The sequence below is a fragment of the Oculina patagonica genome, chromosome 14, assembly GCF_052425735.1.
Source record: "Oculina patagonica isolate OP01 chromosome 14, crgOcupat, whole genome shotgun sequence".
NCBI classification, from domain to species: domain Eukaryota; kingdom Metazoa; phylum Cnidaria; class Anthozoa; order Scleractinia; family Oculinidae; genus Oculina; species Oculina patagonica.
This window is the reverse complement of record NC_135771.1, coordinates 20,170,549-20,195,543: the sequence shown is the minus strand read 5'-3', so window position 1 is coordinate 20,195,543 and position 24,995 is coordinate 20,170,549. Positions and strand designations below refer to the sequence as shown.

The 24,995-nt window shown below is 38.2% G+C and overlaps 1 protein-coding gene across 3 annotated transcripts; it reads right to left on the bottom strand.

Annotated features, from left to right (window-relative positions):
- LOC144638836 (uncharacterized) lies at positions 1-24,770 on the bottom strand. 3 transcript variants are annotated; one of them, XM_078498120.1, is made up of 15 exons: positions 24,621-24,770; positions 17,688-18,073; positions 15,858-15,933; positions 12,996-13,108; positions 12,345-12,405; positions 11,813-11,850; positions 11,335-11,476; positions 10,168-10,307; positions 7,438-7,519; positions 7,294-7,325; positions 5,168-5,312; positions 2,719-4,888; positions 1,481-1,636; positions 1,223-1,386; positions 1-772 (listed from the first exon to the last, which is right to left on the bottom strand). In XM_078498120.1, exons 2-12 carry the CDS (start codon positions 17,949-17,951, stop codon positions 4,650-4,652), a joined length of 1,332 nt encoding a protein of 443 aa, XP_078354246.1. In that variant the 5' UTR covers positions 17,952-18,073; positions 24,621-24,770; the 3' UTR covers positions 1-772; positions 1,223-1,386; positions 1,481-1,636; positions 2,719-4,649. The 3 variants fall into 3 exon arrangements, with proteins under 3 accessions (XP_078354246.1, XP_078354245.1, XP_078354248.1); XM_078498119.1 differs by lacking the exon at positions 24,621-24,770 and adding an exon at positions 24,456-24,614; XM_078498122.1 differs by lacking the exons at positions 1-772; positions 1,223-1,386; positions 1,481-1,636; positions 24,621-24,770 and adding an exon at positions 24,456-24,614 and having other exon boundaries at positions 4,688-4,888; positions 7,294-7,327; positions 7,439-7,519.
- Positions 24,771-24,995: the final 225 nt, after the last annotated feature.

The window sequence follows — 24,995 nt, the reverse complement described above, 5'->3', positions numbered from 1 at the left end:
TTGTCAGTTATTGAATGGGCGCGTTGGCCAGCCAAGCCACCGTCCCGTTTATTCAAGGTCAACAGTTAATACAAGAAAAAAACTATGAATAAAGTGAGAAAACTAAATGCACCAAAGCCGGACACGAAAACCCCTTAAAACCAGCAGGTGGAAAAAAAGGGGAACGTGTGCCCCCGACCAAAGCAGTGGTGCAACCCTTGGGGTTTTAGGGTATCCTGATTTAACATAGTGTAGACAATACTTTTCGAAATAAATTATCTTACAGTGATACAAAAAACAAAGCGAAAGCCTTAATCCGGGGATGACAAATTAATTCAAAACAAAAACAAATTTAACCTTTACGCGGCGCAGGCTGGCCGTAGAATTCTCACTTTCCTAACGGCCGCTGATTACAAACGCAAATCTCACGACACACTGCGCACCTAAATCCCACCCCAACCCTCTTAATGTCATTAAATATGCCATCTTGGATTTAACTGTTTTACATAACGTCGGAAAATAATGTAAACATAAACGGTTGCTTTTAAAAAGCCATTACCAAAAAAGGTTTATAAACAAAAAACAATAGGAAAAATCTACTATTGCTTATTATAGTTTTGGCAATTCCTGCCAATTTTTAGTGTGTTCTTCCTCTGTCTCAGTGGAGTGTAACGCTTGCTCATCGCCTGATACTTTCATTTTCTCGATTTCATCCTGATGGCCATCAATCTTCTCAAGCAGTGCTGTTACCTCTTTAGTATGCTTGTCATTCATTTCCAGGTTTGCAATAAAACTGTATAGTCGTTAAGGAAATTCACACATTAATTATTGATGGAATGTTTTATGAAGTACCCCCAACATAGTTTTTAATGAAATAACTAATTTGATGCAAAATACTTTGGCACACTTCTTTGGTTTTGTTTTAGTTTTGATTTTTTTGTACGTTTTTTGTTAACCTTTGGCATGTTATATCATATACAATTCTTCAAGTGGTGAAAGGTTTGCCCTATGTTGAAATCAGTGACTTTTTAAAGGACTTCACTTTCTTCATCTAAAGTTCATCTAAAGTTCTTCTTCATCTAAAGTTCAAGTCAAACTCTTAAATTGCTTGTTCATTCATTCCGAAGAGATTTGACTCTACCGCTCAATAACGCCAAGCTACCAGGAAAAGAACCTGTTAATTACTCGGGGGCGTTTTAGGTCTTCTATATTATTTTTTTTACTTATAATGTAGGAAGGATACTCCAGTCCCTCGAGATGACGCCTTGTCAGCATAGTTTAAATGAGCACGGCAGGCAGAAGGACAGTTAAAGTAAATATCTTAATATCGTCCTGGCCTTCACTGTTTGCAGCGTCAACTCCTCTAGAGTCTAGTAGCACCACTCTGAACTCTTGGCCTTTGGGATTCTGGAGATCATTGAACGGTAGAAAGATCGTCAGGAATTGGAAAAAGTAACAATGTCAAAAATGACCCTTGAGATATAAACCTTGAGTTTCCCACCTTATATTTCTCTGTCAGGATCCATAATCATATTCCCATGGTCTCGGCTACCATTTCTTGTCCAAGAGGAACACGTCCGATTGGTTAGAAGCTTCATTTAATATGTAAGACTTTCCATCCACTATGGACCAGCAGTTGACACCACGCATACAGGACCTATTAAAAAGGAAGAGGCAAAACGCAAAGTACGATTGGCTGATGATAAATTTCGTCTTATCTGTCCTTCTCTGGGTTTTATGTTAATGCCACTATTACTAAGTTTGTTTTCCATTTTTTCTTTTGTTAATTAATTTTTTAAAGCCAATGAACAAGTTCTCAACCAATATTTTTTTTCATACGGCATGTGCGTACCTTTAGGTGGTAAACATTTGGTTATAAACTGGTTCAACTTCTTAACGAAAAAAAAAATATTCGGATAATGATCCATATTCCAAGTCCTGAGTTACGTCATTAACAGAAAATAAAACGTAACAAAACAACAAATTATTCAATATACCGGTATTATTTAAAAATTCCACATTGCTATTAATTTGTTGATAATTGACCTTCTCTCTCAACATTTATATAGGTCATAAATATTACCATTGCAAGCTTCCTTATCACCTTTCTACAGGGTTCGTACGGTTCCTGGAAAACCTGGAAAGTCATGGAATTTTAGAACTTCACTTTCCAGGTCTGGAAACTCATGGAATTTAAGTGTGGGTCGTGGAAAGTCATGGAAAATGTTTTTTTTTTAAAAAGGACACGATGAATTTATTTTTTTCGCAAAGAAGATGGTAAAAACTTATCCAAAATTAAAGATGATTTCCAACAAAAAGGGTCAAATTTAGAGCGTGGAAAACTTGCAGAAGTCATGGAAACTCGTGGAATTCGAAAGCTCAAAAGAGTATGAACCCTGTTCTACCCTCCCTTTTGGCGCCAAACAAGTTGTAAGTAGTACCCAGGCTTCAAAATTGGACTCTAAAAAACCCTCTGGAGGACTGAGAAACAGTATCCCCATGAGACATTACGCACAGAATGCCACCATATTGCATTCGCCGAAAAAATAAATGACGCGCGAAAAATGGGGACGAGGTGGGGCGTGACTGATCGCATGGGGGGTGGGTCTTGCCCCACCGTGAAAAATTTCCAAAAACACAACAAAAAGTTATCAAAACGTTTGTCAACTCTAAAGTGTAGGGTAATTCCCTAATTCCCTGTCTATTATAATTATATATAAGATATAAATTAATTTTTACCTTTTGTTGTCATCTTGCAAGAACTGTGCTAAGTCATCATGGCCATTAGCCCTGGCAACATCCTTTGGTAGTGGAGGTTGGTCTTATGAGTACTGAAAATGATATTTCTAGCTAGAGCTAAAGAACTGAAGATCATTTGGCTAAACTGCTGAGCATCTGTTTGAGCTGCTCTATAAACAAGTAACTGGCGAACTTTGAGAGCTTGGGCTTGTTTTGTTTGAATCAAAGAACCTAAAGAAGACAGATAAATAGGAAAGTTGTCAGTCAGTTAATCTTCAGGTTTGACTATGACTGCAAAAAGCAAAAGTCCATAGTGGGGTCTGATGGCATGCTCCCCCAGAACACTGTCTTTCTAGAAGCTTTAAAATAATATAGTCCATCCTTTATTCTATTTCCATACACATGCTGCACATCTGTTTGAGCTACTGAATAAACAAGTAACTGAATAACTTGGAAGGACTTCATTTGATTCATCAAACCTAAAAAAAGGACAGAGGCAAAGTTAGTATAAACTTCACAAAAAATTGATGATAATAATAATAACAATAAAAACAACAACAATAATAATAATAATAATAGTAATAGTAATAATAATAATAATAATAATAATAATAATAATAATAATAATGTTGTTCCTCCTTCATATTCGAAGATGACCATAAGACATCTAGATTCTTTGGTGAGTCTGGAGATGGCTGATAAGGCCAATCTGGGCAAGGACGCCTCTCCCACATGTGGAGCAGAAGTGGGTAGGGGTTGTGCTGTTGGTGCTGACGGCTCTTCCCTTGCGTACTGCTCGTTTCAAGTGGCGAACACTTGTCCTGAGCCGCCTGTGTGCAGGTTCACGACTTCAGCTCCCAGTGTATCCTCACCTGCTGCTTCGCCGAACACCTATCGCCACAGGACTTGAAGAATAGGTGGTGGTGATGTCATGACTTGCGTGTGACTTGGATTAAAGTGAGGGAGACATGTGCAGGATCAGCCTCACTCTCTCGTCCTGATGCGCCATATCCAGTGGCAAGACAAGGTCGAGACGACTGGGGACGGACCAGGATGCAGGAGTTGCTGGAAGGTGACAAGTATGCCATTCCAAGGCAGTGGAACCGTAACCCTGGTCAAGGGAGGCTAAGGGTGTACTAACACTTGCCCAAGGTGTCCACCCAGGCTAGTGGAGGGAAGGAGGCACCTTACTGCTCCATTCTAGACCGGCTACAAGCAAGGTCTAGCCACTGCCCTTAGCAATAATAATAAAAATAATAACAACAACAATAACAATAATAATAACAATAATAGCAAGTAATATATATAATAATAATAATAATAATAATAATAATAATAATAATAATAATAATAATAATAATAATAATAACAATAATAATAAAATAAAATAAAATATAGTTTTTCTGGTGCTATCTCGCATAGTCCACCAGATCAAAATCAAACAACACGTTAGTTTTGTTAGTGCACATATGTATGGTTAGAAACTAACCAAATATGCACTAACTAGCTAACTCCAAAGGAGAGGTGTGTTTTTTTTTTATTATTCAGTGTCAACCTAGCATTACAATTTTCTTTAAAAATGGGTCATTCCATTTCTCGCCAACTTCCTGACTTGCTTTGCTGATAACTTCCTTTCCTTCGGTAAATCGATGAGCAGCATGAAATCCAGAGAGCCTGTCGTGAACTTCCATCACTCTTTTCAAGATTACTTCTCTGGAAAGCTATCCAGCACTTTTTGAAGAACATAAGAACAGTTGAAATGACTGCTAATGGTGGTGGTGGGGGAAGGGGGGGGGGGCATGTGTTAACCCTTCTCCCGGACCCCTTTACATATAGTCAGCATGCAATCATTGAAAAGGGACAAAAGATTTAAATGCTACATTGTTTACAGGTTTATGATCTTGCATGCTTATTAAAGTAACAAAATAGTATCATAATTGCTTCTTACCTTGGTCATGCATGATCAACGGACCTTGGTCCAGCCCAAAATTACCATCACTTTGCTCCTGGGAATACAAGGTTGCATATAGAGACTGTAGTGCCTCGTCTTTATACAGGCGCTTCAACACCTCTTGAGTCTTGTGATCCACATAGTAGAAATCTGTAAGCCCCAGTAATTTACCAGCTTGTGTCTTGACCCTTACGCAAATGCGGCCAGGCTTCAAGGTAGCTGAGTACAAGTATAATAAAATCATTTTATAATTCACAAAGAGTCAGACCCATTTCTTTTAGTCTTCTTTCACACCATAACAAGACAGCACTAAATCTCACTTGCTTAAGCAGGATTTAATTTTTGTTTTTCGTTAATGTGCATGGTGATCAGTTATTGATTCTAAATCTAAATTGCGCGGCTTTATTGACATACATCGTCTTTGTCTTGTAACTGTGTAGATGAAAGCACTAACCAACTAACCAAATAAAATGGATGCATGAACCCAAAAAAACTTACATTTAGGAGTAATTCCTGTTAAGGTGGTAGGGTTGGACTTCTTTAAGTAGACAACACGAGCCCCATCAAACTCGGCCAAATATCTTTCTGATGTATTATCTTCAGGAATTGTTTTTGTCAATGTTATATCAAATCGCAGTCCGCCCTGTTTAGAGTAATCAAAATAAAATTTAACCATGGATAACCACTGAAATTTGACATTGGGTGGGGGATCTCCCCAGGGGTGTACTCGGGATTTCAAGTGACAGGGATGATTAAATGGGGGCAAAAATCAAGACCCCAAAAATCGCTAGGGCTTCCAACATAACCCCAAAAATCCCTAGATCAAAAATTGACCCCTCAAAAATCAATAGCAAAACAAATTTGTTTGTGCTTTTGTTACAGAACTATTGCAGCAAAGGCACACAAATCTTTAGAGTGTTTTTAATACTCCAAAACATCCCTACTTAATTAATAGAAAAGCTTGCCAAATTTTCCTACCCAAAAAAATCCCAGAATCGAAATTTCAAACCCAAAAAAATCCTTTGACCATCCCCATCACTTGAAATTCGAGAACCCCCTGGGGGTCCCCTTGCTAAGAAAGTTATGATTTCTTCTATATGTATGTTTAAGTTCATTGTTGCTGTTCATGACTTAATAAACAAGTAAAAACAATTAGCATGTCACAACAGTGCTAAATACCTTGACAATTAATTAAAAGTGATTCTTTTTTACTTTTTTTACTTTTAAAGTTGCAGAATATTCAGTGGCCCTTATGGCTTGTGTGTCCGACTTTGGATGGAACAGACTAGTCTCACCAGGGTCATTCGATAAGCAAGATATCTGCTTTAACAATACCTTATCTCTAACATGCTGCAATGCTGTGCTGCATGCAGGAAGTCTGTAACAAGCTACCAAGCAGCATGCCAACAGGTTCTGTTTGATAGCCAGTATTTGAGTGGATTTTAACTATTGGATTTTATCAATCGCTTTGGAAAGGCCTTGACACTAGCACACAATGGCTTGAACTTGCTTAAAGGTCAAACTGGAAATCTGTAACTATTTCTCTGAATCAGTAGTGAGTTGCTAGACTCATTTACAAAAACACTTACTTAATGCTACTGACTGTGGTTGCATTAAAATGCACCTTTAATTTTCATACAACAAAGGTAGAAAAATAATTCAAAAGGCTAATTTATAAACAGAGACAAGAGTCAGGCCCAGCCAGGGGGGTAGTGGGATACCAATATACCCCATTTTCCCCCCTGGGATACCAAAATACCTGAAAACTGCAAAAACGTCGATACCAAATACCTAAAATTATTAAATCTGACAACAAAGGCTGGTGTGTTGTCTGTGCAAACAATTCTTTTTCGGGCTGTGACTTCCTGGAGGAAATATTATTTTTGTATGTCCAGATAGTGGCCTTGGTTCTTATTTACTGTGTATAGAACTTAAAACAAAACATGTCCTTTTCCTCTTTTTTTAAATGTTTGCAGTGAGCAGCACCTGCGTGAACTACTTTGTGAACATTTTTGTCTACTACATGTTTTGTGTGACCAGTGCTCACCTCTTTTGATCAGGGTGTCTTCAATGACATTTTTTATAAGCAGCTTTCGATTGGGAATAGGTGGATGTGACCACAGAAGGGGCCGTAAGGCCCCTTTCAGCCTAGGGGGGTCTGGGGGCATTCTCCCTCAGAGAATTTTGAAATCTAGAAGATCGGAAATGCAATTTCCAGCATTCTGGGCATCAAAAAGAGTGCTGTTGATCATATATCATGATGTATAAATGGCTGACTATCTATTGTCATCAAACTATCAATTTTCTCCTTCTCATGTCTGCAACAAATTATTTGAGCCTTTTTGCTCTTGCAAACAACTTTTTCAGGATTTTTGTTCCCATCCCCATCTCCAAAAAAATAATGGTCCATCAAAAATTCAGGAAAACAAAATACTTAATACCCGTATTTCAGCAAAAAGATACCGAATACCTAATGGTTAAAAACACCCAAGATACCGTATACCCAAAACCCCTGGCCGGGCCTGAAGAGTTAAGATTGAAGAATGCATCATTCAAAGCATAGTTTACATAAAATTATAGAGATTGACACATTCTAATTTTTTTTAACAGCTTACTATCATTACCTCTATGGAGCCTGCCAAAGGATAGATGGCCACTGCAACAAAATGACAGCTATTATTAAATTGGACTTAAGTATTTTTATGAAAATTAACAACAAATAAGAAAAGAAAACCAAGTTTTCTATAATGTAAGTCCATGCACTATACCTTTTTTCTGGTCATTGTAATTATATGGATATTTAAAACATATTTCATCTATTGGTTCTTTCAGCTCCTCCTCATTAAATATCTGATGGGATAAAAATAATATTCCCTATCTCAGACTTATAATAACTAAAGTACCGGTAGTAAACGAAACATAGGAAGACATAAACAGACATCCTTAAAGAGCTTAATTCTTCTGTTGCTTTAGAGGTGAACCCAAGATTTCCATACTGATGCTGGGGCATAACCAGCATTTTTGCCTAGAATGGGGTTCCTAAAAAATAATGTAATACTCAGCAGCTGGCCTGATTAACCTTCAAGCGATGAAGGCAGTGATCCTTGATTCTGAGCACAAATTTCCAATCATGTCTGAAGTGCCAGATGCAGCTTGCTAGAATTGAAATTGGATATCAACCCAATTTGACTCTCAGTGATTTTTGACAAATTAAAGCATTTTTTTGGACATTTTGGACAATTTATTTATTGCGGTCAAACGCAACATTATATATAACAATTACAATGTAAAAACTTGAGTAGCCCAAATCTGGCACAAGTCTTTAATTTCACACACTAAAACTTTAATTTCTCAAGGGTTAATACTTTCCGCTGTGGGTGATCAAAGCGCATGACTTGTGTCACTCTATAGTGCTTCAACACTTCCGTTCTTGTAGAAAAAACGTGACTTGTCAAATTTACAACGGTACCATTATATAACAATTAAAAAAGTGAGTAGCCCAAATCTTACGTGACATAACCAATTAAAAATGTAAGGGGTTCAGCGATCGAAGGCAACAAAGTTTAAAATGATTAAGAACGCAATTTGTACAGCTGGTACAAGTCTTTAGGCGCTAATATTAATTTAACCTAAAATGATTAACAACGCAAATTTGTACTGGTACAAGTCTTTCACACACTAAAACGTTGCTAATAGTTAACCAAAGGGAACTGATTTCGTGACAGCTGATTATTTCTGATGAGTTGCACAATTTAGAATTGCAACATCATTAAATGTGTTAAGTGATATTTACAAGTGTTTTTGTAGCCTGTTGTGAAATTACTTTTTGCTTCTGTTTAGAACTTAATTCATCGCCATTAGAAAAATAAACAACAACTGTTTTACTAGAAATGTAGTCGTTAGAAATAGTATGTGTAGCCGTAAGGTAAAGAATAACGCGAGGAGAAGCGGCTTTTGGGAATATCCAAACGAAAATTTACTTCTCGATGTGGGGTTAAGATTGCGTGACGAGACAAAAGGTAACACTGTCGCGCGTAACCTTTATCGGGAACCCTGCATTAAGCCAAGTAGAAATCTTTCTAACTCGAAAGGAAACAACTATTTCGATTAAAGGCAAACGTCAAAGTTTACCATTTTTAACCAAGCCAAAGTATATGAGTCGCAAAGCACCCAGCCGTCGCGACTGACAAATACAGCATTTCCTCCGCGAAAATAAAAAAATGCTTGAACTGAAAGACGTTTGAATCCTTCCGTGATACGTTTCTACTCATACTAACTTCATGCAAAAAAGTCAATATCTCGAAGAGATCTTTGATTTTCTTATCTTTTTGTTGTAGTCATTGGCCTTCTACTGGGCTTGCTTGCAGTTCAAGAATTTCTGAAAAAACACCATCCAAACAGGAAATACTCGCGATTGAGGAGCCAAGGGTGGTTGAGGCAAGAAATTCTCCTACCAGTTTTTCGCTTTAATTTCTAAGCATTTTTGTGGGTATGTCATGCACAGTTGATCGAACCAATCACTCTAATTTGGACATCATTTGGAAAGACCTTTCCCTCCTGCAGAGATTGAGTATAAGTGATGCCTTTTTTGATCAAAGATGATAAACAAAGAGCAATGTTCATCACGGCCAGTTTTGGCTGGCAAGCCAAACCACAAGTCAATAGTTGCTGAATACAGTCTTGCGCAATCTGTCCAATTTATGCATCTTTATAATATTGTAGCTAGTTAACCCTCCATATAACATGCGATGTCTTTTTAAATAATTAATTAATAGATGAAAAGCTCATCCCACCAAATTTTTATTCAGAAACAGGGTTTCCGATTTTTTTTCTCTTGAAATCTTAGGCCAAAAGGGGAGTCCTGAAACCCCTGGAACCCTCCCCTAGGTATGTTGTAGGCCGTAAATATTGTTTTTGGTTTTCAAGTTCAATCTGTTAAGTTAACCTGGGTTAATCGGTTTCAACCTGATTAACCTATAGGTTGGTAACAAATTTACATGTAACCCTAAAACCAATTAGATCTACAACAGGTATGCATGTTTTAAATTTTTGTGCACTGAAATTAACTACCAATCTGAATCAGAGAGTACACTACATGGATCTCTGTAGAGCTATATATGTCAATCTTCAGTATGGAATCTTTTGGGTTGAACTTCAGGCATCTCTTGAGTTACCAAAGAAAGAGTGTACAAATGTTTATGAAGAGAAATGTCTGTTTTATTGGGCTTAAAGGGAAAACTGAGATTCACTACAATTTTTTTTTAACATGTCAAATTAAAGAAAATTTCCCAGCCTGAAATTATGCAAATTTAATTTGCTGTGAAAATAATTATAAAAATCAGAGGATTATAAATTTAGCAAGTGCAACTCTTGGTATAAAATTATAATTGAAAAAGACCACTATAAGTAGGACAACTTAAATTTCACTTTTAAGTATACACAGAGAGAGTAATCAAGAACCAAGCAATACTCCAACTTTACACAGTATAGAAGTGTACCTCAAAGCTGGGAATGGTGATGTCTGGAGGATCAAGATCCATTTCTGCACTGTTGGTGTTGTCCAGAAGTGAGCCATCAGTCAGAATACCACTAGTAACATAACTTAGGCCATCATCTGGGTCACTAATGTTTAAGAAATCTTAAAAAGAAAAAGACACATATAGAGGATATTACATGGTTGCGCGGAGATATGAAATTTATCTTCGAGTGTTCAAATCGATATCTCACGAGTGAGTGCAGCAAACGAGTGGGATATCGATTTGAACACGAGAAGATAATTTTCATATCTCCAAGCAACCATGCATGTAATATTCTGTTTATTATATAAACCTACTAATTACGATGTTTTTGACGATTTTCCGAAGATTGCCGACCACAAGCGTAAACAAGATTTGGCAATGAACAATTTGAGGTCATGGTAACATCAAAATCTGTTTCCATGGCAACGTCATATGACGTTAAAGATACCCTATTTTGGATCTTTCTAGGCTCATAACTCAAAAACTATTCAGTGAATAACTGAATTTTCAAGGACCACCTACCAGAATGTAATTTTACGGATGGTACATTAATGCACATTCCCAGTCTAAACTAACAGGTTTTAAAGGTTTTTAAATGCCTTAAATGCATGCGGCATGCGCAGGACAATTAAGAGTTCTATACAAAACCGCTGGTGAATTTGTTTCACTGACATTTGAACTCAAGTGCGCAGTTAGATTACTTTTCTTCTCAATTTCACTTTATCAGCTGCTTTTACACCTGGCTTTTTCAGTGTTTGAAGCTGCTTTACACAGGAAAAGACCAAAGTCTTTGTAAAGCAATTGTCTTTCGACCCCACTACATTCAAAGTTGAAGAAAATTCAAGGACTTTTCAAGGACTTACACACAAATTCAAGGACTTTTCAAGGAAAAATGGAATTCAAGGACTTTTCAAGGACTCCCCCTAAAATTCAAGGACTTTTCAAGACTGTGCGAACTCTGTTAACACATGTCAAAATCTTGAAGTTTAATATTTTAACACATGAGGAAACCTTAAAACAACAACCCTCTCAAATTGCATAACTCTTTATTGATATACACTGCCTTTTTCTTGTAACAGTGTAAATGAGAGCAATATCCAAAAGTCAAAATTATAAGATTGATGCATGGACCTCCAAAAAACTTACAAGGAGTAACTCCAGCTAAGGTGTTTTGGTTAAGCTGCGTCAAGGGGACAGCACAAAGCCCATAAAAGTCTGCCTCATATACTTCTGATGTATCATCTTCAGGCAACTTTTTGCTCGATGTTACTTTAAATGACAGTCCACCCTGTTCAGAGTAAAACCAATGCCATGAATTCAAAACAATAATTTTAATTAAAAATAAAATTAAACCATGGACAGCCATTGGAATTTCAAAGAGTGATTTATTTGATATACAAATGTACAATATAATGTACCTATACCTATAACCGACACCTACAGCTACACCTAAGCCTAAGCCTATGCCAAATATCCTCATACAAAATCATCATTCCTGATCTCCATGAATTTTCTTATAGGATTTGTTGGGAGAATTGGTTGTTGTTTGTACATTTGTTATAATCATCATCATCATCATCAACATTAAAACCATACATGTGGAGATTTATATAACTAGAATTACCTCTAAGGGGCCTGCTGAAGGATCGATGAATTCCTCCACTGCAACAAAAGTCATAAAATTATAACAGTTATTATTAAATTGGACTTATTTTTTTGTTTATATGAAATAAAAAAAAAAAAAACAAATAAGGAAGAAAACCAATTTTTTTATTATGTACAGTGTAAAGTGTATACCGTAAAATTCTGGTTGTAAGCCCCTCCGCTTATAAGCGCCGCCCCCCCATGGTTATAGGCCCATCTACCTGGAAACAAACAAATACATCTGATTATAACCCCCCCTGATATAAGCCCGCCCCCCCCCTCTGCCGGTTGACAGTACTGAACAGGGCTAAATGTTGCTTTATTATGTGTTTTTAACTTTAAAACATATTTCGATCAACACTCCCGTAGCTCCTTCTAAAACGTTTTTTCTGTTCCGCTTATAAGCCCTCCCGGATATAAGCCCCTCCGCCTATAAGCCCACTCAAAATCACTTGCGAAGTTGTATAAGCCCAGGGCTTATAACTGGAATTTTACGGTATACTATTAAATACCTTCTTCAGAACAAATTTCATGTAGTATGTACTTTATATCCTCCTCGGTAAGATCATGTGTCTGGTGAGATAAATACAATATTCCCTAAGTCAGAATTTCTTACAGAAGTAGTAAACAAAACATATAGAGACCTAGCCTCTGTTAACTTAAACAGATATCCTTTAAGCAAGAGCTCAAATCTTTCCCTGCTGAATAGATGAACCCAAGAGTTTTATAATCATGATGAATTTTTGTGCACAGCTGCGAGCAACAACCAATCAGAGAAACTACCCTACATCAATCTCTGTAGAGCTACGTCATCAGTATGAAACCTTTTTGGTTGAACTTCAGACATCTCTTGAGTGACCAAAGAATAATAATTATTATTAAGTGTTCAAATATTTTTGGAACAAAATGTCTGGGTAAGGGAATTGCTGGGGGTTTACTACAAACATACATAGTCAGTCAGTCAGTCATGCATCAGTCATTTATTTATTAACATATCAAGAGAAAATTACCCCAGCCTGAAATCGTGCAAATTTCATTTGCTGTGACATTATCATGAAAACAGGCTGGTGGTATTGAGTAAGACTGTTCAGTAGGACAACATAAATTTTGTCAAATCAAGAACAAATCATTACTCCAACATTGCACAGTATTTAGCAGTGTACCTCTGGAAGATTAAAATCGTTTGCTTCACTTTTGGTGTTGTCCAGAAAAAAACCATCAGTCGGATTACCACCAGTAGCAAGGCAACCATCTTGCTCACTATTGCTAAAGAAACCTTAAAGACATACATGTATATTAACCAGTTATAAAGATAAAGTCTGCACGTGGAACAAAACAGCCCATACTGCTGAAGCTTAATGAAGCAACTAGTAATATGTCCTCACAGGTAAAAAAAAAAAAGGTTGTCTGGGTTTTTGGGTCTAGCTATAGCTAGTGGCCCAAGAATTCAAACAGTACACCTTTATTGGAATACCTATGTGCAATGGTCTCTAAGGTGCCCTACAGTAAGTACGGTATTGAGTTGCTGTCAGTAGTAACAGATGTTGGATTTCCTTTTTGTGTTCATGGTCTTGTAGTTGTTCACAGAGGAAAACAAGTCATCATGATGTTCAAGGCATTTGTTTTAAATATAATCAGATAACCTGTTTATGTGTCACAAACAAGTTAGTACACTCGTCTTGCTAAGGTCTCGGTTGATAGCCATACATGTACAGGTAACTTTGTGGGAAAGTCAGGTTGTAGGCTGATTTGTCCAATAATTTGTTTACATACTTAGTAATTTGTGACGGTCAGTTTTCTGTGCACTGTAAAAATGTTGTTTGTTGTTGGTTGTTGTCTCGACTCTCAGATAGTTTCTGTAATGGGTGATTCCAGAAAATATACATGCCATACCAGGGACGGCTTTTTGCAATTCCCAGGGCAAGGGGGGTTCTTTGAACTGGAATTCCGAAGGCATGCCGGGGGATACTTACGATTGGAATTCCGAAGGCATGGGGTTGTTCCAGATCTTGGATTTCCAGAGGTGACAGACAAGAGTGTGTTTCTTGAAAATGCTAATTTGTGGACTACTAATTCGTAAATAAAGCATGAACTGACGACCACATCGCGGAAGCAGGATACAAGACAAGTATCGATCGATCAGGCCTGTGTTTGTGTTCATTTACAAAAGAAAACCGATATTGCGTACCCCCAGCCCCTCTGGAAAAAAAGATAAATTGTACAATGCTCTAAATTTTAGGGCACCTCTCTTGTAAACAGTTATAGCGTATAACTGAACGATCGGAAGATATGTTAAAATGATACATACATGTACTGTTGAAGACAAAATACAGAAATTTCAGGACTTAAAAGTAAACAGACAAAATATCTGGTAGTCACTTGTCAAATTACCTTGTTGTATAACCATCCATCCCTTTTCATTCCAATTGCTTTAGAAATTTACCGCTAAATGTATCAGAACACAGATTTGAAGAGTGTTGATATAAACATTCACCATATAGACATGATCGCAAAGTCGCTAATGCTCGCTGAGAAAGCAAGATTTAACAGGAAAATAACAAACAAATAGCCAGAAATAACAAGGACAAGTTAATCTTGAGCATCTGACATCATCACTATTTTCATCGCTTATAAACATGAAACTTTTCACAAACAAGGACGATTTCCCTTCGATCGAACGTGAAACAAGCAACGCTTGACACCAGTGCATTTCGGTCAAACCACATGACAAGTTTCGGGGGACTGGTAACAAGTAATGACAGACGAACAAACATGGAGGATTTCAGTGAAATTATTTGCTTTCAGTGTGCTTTCAGGAGAAAGAAAAACCCATTTTAAATTAAAGTAAAGCGATTGTGAATCAAGAACCCAGGGTGCTATTTTTTGCTAAGTAACACATTTGTAGAGTAGGTAATAAATGATTTTTGAAAGTAGTTTGCACTGCATCAAACTTTACCGTCTGGAAATGTAATTTCACTGGCAACCCCCTCCTCTTCGAATTTCCTGGGCCCTTGACCCCCCCCCCCCCCCCCCTCTGGAATTTCCAATTCCGTCCGTGGTGGGGGTATGGATATTTTCTGGAACCACACATTGCCTCAAACTGGTAATGAACATTAAAATAAGAATATTGTGTGAAGTGCGTACGTGCATGTGTACCCTCGGAAGATAATACGATCGAGTTTACGATTCACAAAATATTTAGTCCATTCAGTGGAGTGCGAAACTCTTTTGCTACGCTTCGAGACGCCATTTTGAAGCACATGGGATTGGGAGCGACTGCTGACCTTGAAGGCTCAAATTCAAGATGGCGGATATGTCAGTGCACTCGATCGTATTATCTTCTGAGTGTACACACGTACATCACACGATATTCTTATTTTAATGTTCATTACCAGTTTGAGGCAATGTAAAGTTAATGTAGGTTGTATCTGTTCAACAAGGGTAAGGAGAAAACTCTTATTATTTTTTTTTTACATTTTCATGCCAGAATTGTCCTGAGTCATATAATGACTTTTTCTGTTACAGATCAAGTCATTTGAAATAATGTGATGTAAAATACGCCAAATTGGGCATATTTGCAAACCCTGCTGAGAATTCTAAAGGGCTTGGCGAAGAAAACGAAAAATCCAAACGGGAGGGGGGTTAACGATTATTCCGAGGGCACGGGGGATAATGCATTTTGGAATTTCTAAAGGCAAGGGGGACTAAAAAATGGAAGCTGTCCGTGGTATGGTATGAATATTTTCTGGAATCGCCCAATGCTTAAAAATGGATGTTTTCCACTTTCTCCCATCTCTGTCATGGGGTGTTCTTACACATTAATTTTTAAAAAAGACTACCCGGTACAAAACATATAGGCATCTACATGTATAGCAAACAACATTTGAGCTTTGAAAAAGGGAAAGTTAACATTTTGCCTTACCTAAACAGAACAATATTGTGGTGCCCGGCTAATAATTTATTAAGCGCTCAGTATTTGTTTGTGTGTTGTGTGCAAGTCATTTTACACTTTATTTATTAATTACCATCACAGCTGGTATCCATTGCTTCATCAAAACCAGTGTCACTTGAGGTAGGGTTTTCGTGAGAACTTTTGCACACCTTTGAAAGGAAAGGGAAAAAATCAACTCCCTTTCTTGCCAGTAGAGTAAATATGAGTCTAGTATTAAAAGTACATTGTATTTGGAGAAAGAAGACAAAAAGTTTAATAAATTACGGGCGCTTTCCATTCAACCAAAAATTCCGGAAATTTCGGAACAAGCGCGAATGGTACAGAAATTTCCTGGGAAAGTTTCCAGAAAATCCGGAAAGTGTTGACTTTCCGAAATGCGAACCAATATTCAACCGAAAACCCCGGAAATTCCAGGAGCAAAATCAAATGGAACTGAAAGTTCCCGGAAATTGTTTTCGAAAATTTGGGTCTACCTTGCGAGGTTGTCCTCTTTTCCGGAAATTTTGGAAAAAACTACCATTTTACACTCAGCCCAAGTTCCTTTGGCAGAAAATTTAGCGATTTGGGCAGCTGAAAGCAGCTACATGAGTTAAGAAAATGTTCTTCAGTGAAACTCCAAATAAAAAATTTAGGTTAATTCGGTTGTTTTCGTTGTTGTTTTGCAGGCGGCAGCAAAGAAATGTACAAATATTTATAACGTGCGTGCAGGCTACGCCATTGTAATTCTCATTGAACTTTTTGGGTTGGCGACGTTTTCGTTGCTTGTGTGCCTTTTGAAAGGTCCCTGTATTCGAGGCTACGGTGTCATTCTTGGCGGTTTTTTCAGTGCTCGGAATGCTTTTTATTTGCAAAAATATCAAGTTATATGTGCAGCAAACCTGCCACAGTGCATTATTTAAATGCACTGTAGAAATTTCCATATTCGACGCACTACCATATGCAAATTTTGTTTTGCCTTCCGTGCAGTAAACCGGAAGAGTCGGAAAATACTGCTCCTTTCGCCACTGGAATTTTCCGGAAACTCTAACCAGAATTTTTGGTCGAATGGAAAGCGCCCAGGTACAATTTACATACATGTACATCCTTAAAAGGAATGATGTGATCCTTGCAGTGTGTAAGAACTTTAAGCAATTGCATTTTTTAGCCTGAAATTGTTAGGCATTGAAATTTTTTTCAGGCTAAAAAAAAACACACTGCGAGGATCACGTCATTCATTTCATCATTAATCCACAGTTCACATATTATGTCTTTCATATATTCACTATGTCATGTACATTTTTGTTTATGCATGTATTGTCAAACCATTTTAAGCAGACACTCTTTATTTAGCAGAAACATTTGAAGTAGCAAGGTCCCAAAAAGTTCATACAGACACCTAAAAAGTTTCTTTCTTTTGTTTAACAACTGCATCTCTATGTCAAAGTTGGGTGCACAGGTGATTCTGAGGGCCTCCACTGAGGGCCCTAGCCATGAGTCTCTATGCCATGCTGAAGAATCTTCCAGGCAGACCGGACTGGCTGGGGAAGTCTGAGTCCCTACCGCTTTTTCTAAAAGATGAAGGCACCCAAATGAACCATTCAAGGAGTACAAGACAGACACATAACATGATACCTGCCATAAAAGCCAACACTTAATCTTGATGAAAAAAAGACAGACAGTCACACAACTAATAATGCAGTTTCTGATGGCTGGTTCAGGTGGTATTGTTCTTCATAACGTTTTGAAAGTAGTGAGCTCCTTTTAACTGAGAGCAACACCAGCAGAAGGCTGTTAAAAACAAAAGTGATGACCCTCCCTACATGTTCTTCCTGAACTCATCTAAATGTACATGTATGTACATGTACCTCGTGTAAACTCTTAACTGGCTGTACATTGTTTATTTTATATTTATATTTTAAATTACCTCTGATGAAATGTTGTCTGTCTCCTGTTTACTGTCATAATCAGTCAGCGACACTTCTGATCCAAACAGTGACTTCAATATCCTGGGTGGCATCTGAAACTGTCTTTCAATGATCTCCCCTTTTTCATTTTTCTTGTGTGACTCTTTATACTCCTTAGCTCCTTCTTTTTCATAGGAATTGAGAAGCGCTGACCTCAAGTTATTGCTGGCCTTCTTGTCGCTTATGTTATCAGTTCTTGATTTAAAATCAGTATGATAATGCATAGGGGCACTCGCCCAGTTGATAGCAAAGCGCCCATTGCCATCCACAAACCGTGCATCCTTTCCTTTAATGATCAAGTCATGGATGAAGCAGTACACACCACCACCACTGGTAAACTTGTGTCCTAAACAATAATATCAGAAGATTTTCATTAGGGATCATTTTATGGATCTTGACTGTCGAGTGTCTTTTCTGGCGGGGTTTTGATTTGAAAATGTGGAGATTCACACAAGTCATATTTTCCCAGACTACATTTTTAAAACTTCCAACAAAACAGTGAAAGAAACCCCTAAAAGGGACAGTGTCGCCATGATTGAGCACTACTTAAAAATGCAATGAAGGTGTTGGATAGGTATAATTGGAAATTCACTAAGTAATAGTGGCCTGACCTTGCTAAAACATACTGTACTTGTCATGAAAATTGGTAACACTAAAGGTGGTTTGGCTATAAAAGATAGGAGTGCCCTAAAACTTGAAAATAGTCAGGCTGACATTTTCAAGTTTGACAGTGTTACTTGGAAGAAAACCACTAAAAAACTATTGATTACATTTAATCGCTCCCTAGAAAATGAATGTATATCTTTCTTTTGTTGTTCAAAGGTAATGTTGTTGATCACTGAGTACAACCTCATACATTCTATCATGGTTTACACAAAAACATAGGTGACTTCCCGTGATACTGCCTCCAGAGAGTAATAAGACAAGATTGAGAAAACGGTACTCACCACCCCTTGCCCCTTTCCGAAGAATAATATTAATGACTTAATTAATTAATCAACCATCAAAGTTTAAACCTTAGTTATCATTTTAGCAAATTGTGCTTATCATCACAAAAGTGCACGCTGCACTAAAAGCAAGTACTGTTCTAGTCCTCTCTCTGTGTGTCATGCAACATCGGGTTGTTAAACTCATTTTGATTTGAGTCTCATGAAAGCGAAGGCAAATGACATGCATGGTTAAGCACCGAAAATTAAACATTGACATATGTCTCTTGTAGTTTTAACACAATATTTTAAAATATTCTTGACATTTAAAATGATTTGGCACAACTACTCAAGTAGCTTCAGCAGAGATGATTGACAGCCACCTCAAAAGTACATGTGCATGTGGATTAAGTGACTAGTGGAGAATCTTACATGGAGGGAGGGTGCCCGGGCTATTTTCTTTTCTATTTTTATGTCCAAGCTCTTAACTCTTTAATGTCTGTGCTCTCTTCTTGCCCAAGAAAGCTCGTTTAGCAGGTAGGCACCCGCTTTCCATGTAACCAAGGCCGTAAGAGATGAGCATGCATGCATGTGCAGCCGGGGGGGGGGGGGGACCCATATTAAAGGGACAGGGATGCTTGTCGGAAATTTTGAAATGAACCCCTAAAAGAGATCAATTTGGGCGTGACTCAAGCTATTTTAGACCCTTAAAAGATACCAAAATTCTAAAAAAAGAACTGATATTTGTATTTTAACTTTGTGTTTAACCCTAAACGAGACCCTGAAGGCTAAAAATATTGCCATTTTTCTAAAAACACCCTAAGCGAGACCCAAAGTCCGAAATTGACACCCCTAAGCGAGACGAGCATCCCCGTCACTTTCATATGGGAGTCCCCCCAGGATGTGCAGACAATTGTCCCTCTCAGAGAGAGAGGGCCAAAACTGGACTTCACTTTATAAAGTGCTATTACAATTTTCTTCCCAGGACACAATCACCAAATTTCATCAGTAAAATCACTTAGTAAATAATACATAATATCTTAAGTTTTGATTCATACAAAGCGTAAGGATTGTATATTGGGCAATTCCAGAAAATATCCATACACCATGACGGACGGCTTCAATATTTTAACCCCCCTTGCCTTCAGAAATTCCAAAATGCGTTACCCCCCCATGCCCTCGGAATTCCATAATCCTTAACCCCCCTCCCGTTCGGATTTTTCCTTTTTTCTTTAAGTCCTTTACAATTCCCAGCATGGTTTCAAATATGCCCAATTTGGCGTATTTGACATCAAATTATTTCAAATGACTCGATCTGTAACAGAGGCTGGGATGAAAATGTAAAAAAAAATAAGAGTTTTCTCGTTACTCTTGTTCAACAGATACAACCTACATTAACTTTACATTGCCCCAAACTGGAACAGAACGTTAAAATAACAATATCGTGTTATCTACGTGTGTACTTTCGGAAGATAATACGATCGAGGACACGATCGAGTGCACTGACATATCCGCCATCTTGAATTTGAGCCTTCGGGGTCAGCAGTCGCTCCCATTCCCACGTGCTTCAAAATGGCGTCTCGAAGCGTGGCAAAATAGTTTCGTGCTCCACTGAATGTGCTGAATATGTTGTGGATCCGCTTTGACAAGAAAAAAGAGTGAATGAAGACATTCATCAACGTTAAGGCCTCTGGAGCTTGATGTACAACCCACATTTTATTGGTTTTCTTTTGTAAATGAACGCAAACACAGGTAGTATCGAAAACGAAGACCCCGAAAACGAAGACCTAAGACCTAAGACCCATACGAAAACTAAGACCCGTACGAAAACTAAGACCCATACGAAAACTAAGACCCATACGAAAACTAAGACCCATACGAAAACTAAGACCCGTACGAAAACTAAGACCCATACGAAAACTAAGACCCATACGAAAACTAAGACCCATACGAAAACTAAGACCCGTACGAAAACTAAGACCCGTACGAAAACTAAGACCCGTACGAAAACTAAGACCCATACGAAAACTAAGACCCGTACGAAAACTAAGACCCGTACGAAAACTAAGACCCATACGAAAACTAAGACCGTACGAAAACTAAGACCCGTACGAAAACTAAGACCCATACGAAACGAAGACCCGGCCAAAACCAGCGTTACCAAGAGTTGCGTGACATTAATAATAATAACAGAATAATATTGAAGCAGACTGAGCGTACTGAGAACGTACTACTGAAATCGAAAATCAATGAGCGCTTTCCATTTACATGGAATTTTCGGTGAGAATTTTTCGACAAATGGAACGCTACAGTTATTTCAACACGTAAACGGAATGAAAAGATGCTGTTCCTTTTGAAAATTCCATTCTGATAGCACTGCGGGAGCCTAGGTCACACATGACTTGCCAAGGTTTTTAATCTTTTGGTCGGGGAAATGAGACAAGTACAAATATCAGAGACAAGTACAAATTTTCCCGCGTGAACTTAAAAAAAGTGATTGACATCTCCTGTTTGGTTTAAGCGGACCTCTCAGAAAATAGTACAGTTGTAGCTGCAAAGATGATTGGAGGCTTTCGATCCGTTTTTTTTTTTGGTTTATTAGTTGGTTTTTGCAATCGCTAAGCCCATTTCGCATGGAATCTGTTTTACGGATACGGAATATTTGGGTAAAAAATTATAGGGATACAGGATTTTTTTTTCATTATGAAAATCGATAGGGGATATTTGTGAAAAAGGGATATTTAAACAAGAGATTTGAGGATATCGAACATACATGTTGGAACAACCACCGGAATTAACTGGATAAGGGATATTTATTCCAAAAATTAATGGGATATAGGATACTCAGTCCCCCCTAATGTCATGGCCTCTAAAGGCATCATTGGAGAGCATCCCAGCACAATCCCCCCCCCCTCTCCGCACCCTTCTACGCGGATGTAAAGCGAGAAATAATAATCGGGTAGCGAAGTTTATTGAAGCAAGTATTGTGCGCGTTAAGATTTCGATACGGTGCATTACTGTTGGAGACTTTGGCTGTCTCTTCTGTGACGCAGCAACCGTTTTCGATCAGGTTTTAGTTTTCGATCAAGTCTAGATTTTTGATCAGTAGTACGTTCTCAGTCCCGGGGGGTACTCCAAAAAGTTTTGTACGGGGAGGCTCCGCCCCAAGTTCTAACCCCTTACCCTTTTATATACCATTTTTGACAGAAATTGTACCCCTTTCGTATACCTTTAACTGAAAAAAGGTACCCCTTTCATATACCTAAGAGACATGGCTTGGACTTAAAATAGGACGTTTTCTTGTCATTTTTATGTAGCGCTTAATAAATTAAAATAATACAGCCATGAATTGCGTATGTTTAAAATATATTAATTAAAGGCCCTTTTAAATAGCCAAATGACATATTTCCATACCCTTTCATATACTTAAACGCGTGAAATCCCTACCCTTTTATATACCTGAAGCCTGAAAAAGGTACCCCTTTCGGGCGGAGCCTCCCCGTATAGGCCATTATAGGGAGTACCCCCCCCGGGTTCTCAGTACGCTCAGTCTGCTTCAATATTATTCTGTCATTATTATTAATGTCACGCAACTCTGGGTAACGCTGGTTTTGGCCGGGTCTTCGTTTTCGTATATACGGGTCTTCGTTTCGTATGGGTCTTAGTTTTCGTATGGGTCTTAGTTTTCGTATGGGTCTTAGTTTTCGTACGGGTCTTAGTTTTCGTACGGGTCTTAGTTTTCGTACGGGTCTTAGTTTTCGTATGGGTCTTAGTTTTCGTATGGGTCTTAGTTTTCGTACGGGTCTTAGTTTTCGTACGGGTCTTAGTTTTCGTATGGGTCTTAGTTTTCGTATGGGTCTTAGTTTTCGTACGGGTCTTAGTTTTCGTATGGGTCTTAGGTCTTAGGTCTTCGTTTTCGGGGTCTTCGTTTTCGATACTACCCGCAAACACACGCCTGATTGTTCGATACTTGTCTTGTATCTTCTTGTATCCTGCTTCTGCGACGCGGTCGTCAGTTCGTGCTTTATTTACAAATGAGTAATCCACAAAATTAGCATTTCAAGGAACACACTTTTGTCTGTCTCCTCTGGAAATCCAAGATCTGGAACTCCCCCATGCCTTCGGAATTCCAATCGTAAGTATCCCCCCATGCCCTCGGAATTCCAGTTCAAAGAACCCCCCTTGCCCTCGGAATTCCAAAAAGCCGTCCGTCATGGTGTATGGATATTTTCTGGAACTGCCCATTTTATGAAAGTTTTAATTTTTACATCAAAATCCCTAAAATTCACATACAAACTATGCAATCTGGGACACGCTTGCCCCATTTTCAAAATGGCGGATTTTACAGAGAAAAGGTTGAAAAAGTAATGGATGGGCAAAAGTCCCTGGGGATTGCATACCATTCTAACTATCTCAAACGAAATCCAGTTTCATAAAGGCTTGATCGAACTTAACGCTGACTTGTTCACAGAAATGTCAGAAATTTGAATGAGTGACTTGCTAGAACTCACTGCGTAAGCAAGAACATTAAGCTTACCTTCTCCTACGTCAGACATGTTATGCCAGATCAGGCTTGAATCAAAATCGCAAAATTGTTCATCAAAACTATCACAAAACAGTACAGCTTACAGCTCAAAAGCTACCACTGTACTGAAGTTTACGAGGTACACTCAGCATTTCATGTGCAAACAAACTTTTTGTCCAACATGGTTACTTGGATCGTGATTGGTTGACATATAAAAAAACAATTGCATCACTGCCTTGCATCTTGATCTTGGACGAAACCAAGCGGAAGTATTTGGGCATTTGACAGACTTGAAAACCTAGAGCCCGCTTTTCTTTTGGTCAGCAGGTACGTCGTGTATGGGGACACATATTGTCCCGTTGCACTGGGCATGATGGTTCATCAGTATTAAAAATCACTCAGTCAATAATACATAATATCTTAAGTTTTGATTCATACAAAGCGTAAGGATTGTATTTTATGAAAGTTTTTTTTTTACATCAAAATCCCTAAAATTCACATACAAACTATGCAATCTGCGACACGCTTGCCCCATTTTCAAGATGGCGGATTTTACACGAAAAGGTTGAAAAAGTAATGGATGGGAAAAAGCCCCTGGGGATTGCATATCATTCTAAGGGCCTGTTTACATTATTCCGGAATGACTTTCATTCCGGAACGAGTTCATTCCATCCCCATACATTTCTCTGTATCTGTTTACATGATACCGAGACGAAAGTCAAGTCATTCCGGAATGAGTTCGTTCCGGTTTTCATTCCGGAATGAAAGTTTCGTTCTGGAATGACATTTCATTCTGGTATCATGTAAACACAGAACGAATTTCGTTCCGAGATGAAATCGCAACTCATGAAACCGCACACGGACTCCACAGTTTGAATTCAAAGCGAAAAAACGTAATAGCATTTACTGTTTAGCCCAAAGAAGCAGCTCTATGGTCAAATTACTTGTTAAAATCGCAGATACGGCCATTAATGGGCACAAAAACATGTTTGCGCGAAACATACGCCATCTTGTTTTGATCTCGCGCGAAAACCGCGCACGTGAAAATGCCTTTGGTTGAACCGGTCGACTCTGTCATGTGAATGCAGAACGAACTTCATTCCGGAACGAGTTTCGTTCCGGAATGAAAGTCATTCCGGAATCATGTAAACAGGCCCTAACTATCTCAAACGAAATCCAGTTTCATAAAGGCTTGATCGACTCGTTCACAGAAATGTCAGAAATTCGAATGAGTGACTTGCTAGAACTCACTGCGTAAGCAAAAACATTAAGCTTACCTTCTCCGACGTCAGACATGTTATCTGTGTTATGCCAGATCAGGCTTGAATCAAAATCGGAAAACTTTTCATCAAACTATCACAAAACAGTACAGCTTACAGCTCAAAAGCTACCACTGTACTGAAGATTACGAGGTACACTAAGCATTTCATGTGCAAACAAACCTTTTGTCCAACGTGGTTACTTGGATAGTGATTGGTTGACATATAAAAAAAACATTTGCAGTACTGTCTTGCATCTTGGACGAAACCAAGCGGAAGTATTTGGAAGGCACCAACCTCGTCCCCAGGGCCTTTTCAAAAAAACTTGACAGACTTGAGCCCAAGAGCCCGCTTTTCTTTTCGTCAGCACCAAAAGCAAAGTGGGAGGTAGGTACGTCATGTATGGGACACATATTGTCCCGTTGCTATTAAATAACAAGCAAAATATAACATATAGATTTAGCCAAGCCTAAAAGCGGAGCTCCACACTTTTTTCTGGTTCTTAAAATTGTTATGAAAATACTCTCGCTGAAAACACTGTTATTGAAGTTAACTCAA

Bases quoted from the DNA above. Each gene is read 5' to 3' on its own strand.
- LOC144638836 (XM_078498119.1), bottom strand. The intron at 10,308-11,334 runs GTAAGTTTTTTG...TTTCTTTTTAAG, and splicing joins CTTAGCTGGAGTTACTCCTT to ATTTCTTAAACATTAGTGAC. The intron at 4,889-5,167 runs GTAAGTTTTTTT...ACTTGTACTCAG, and splicing joins AACAGGAATTACTCCTAAAT to CTACCTTGAAGCCTGGCCGC.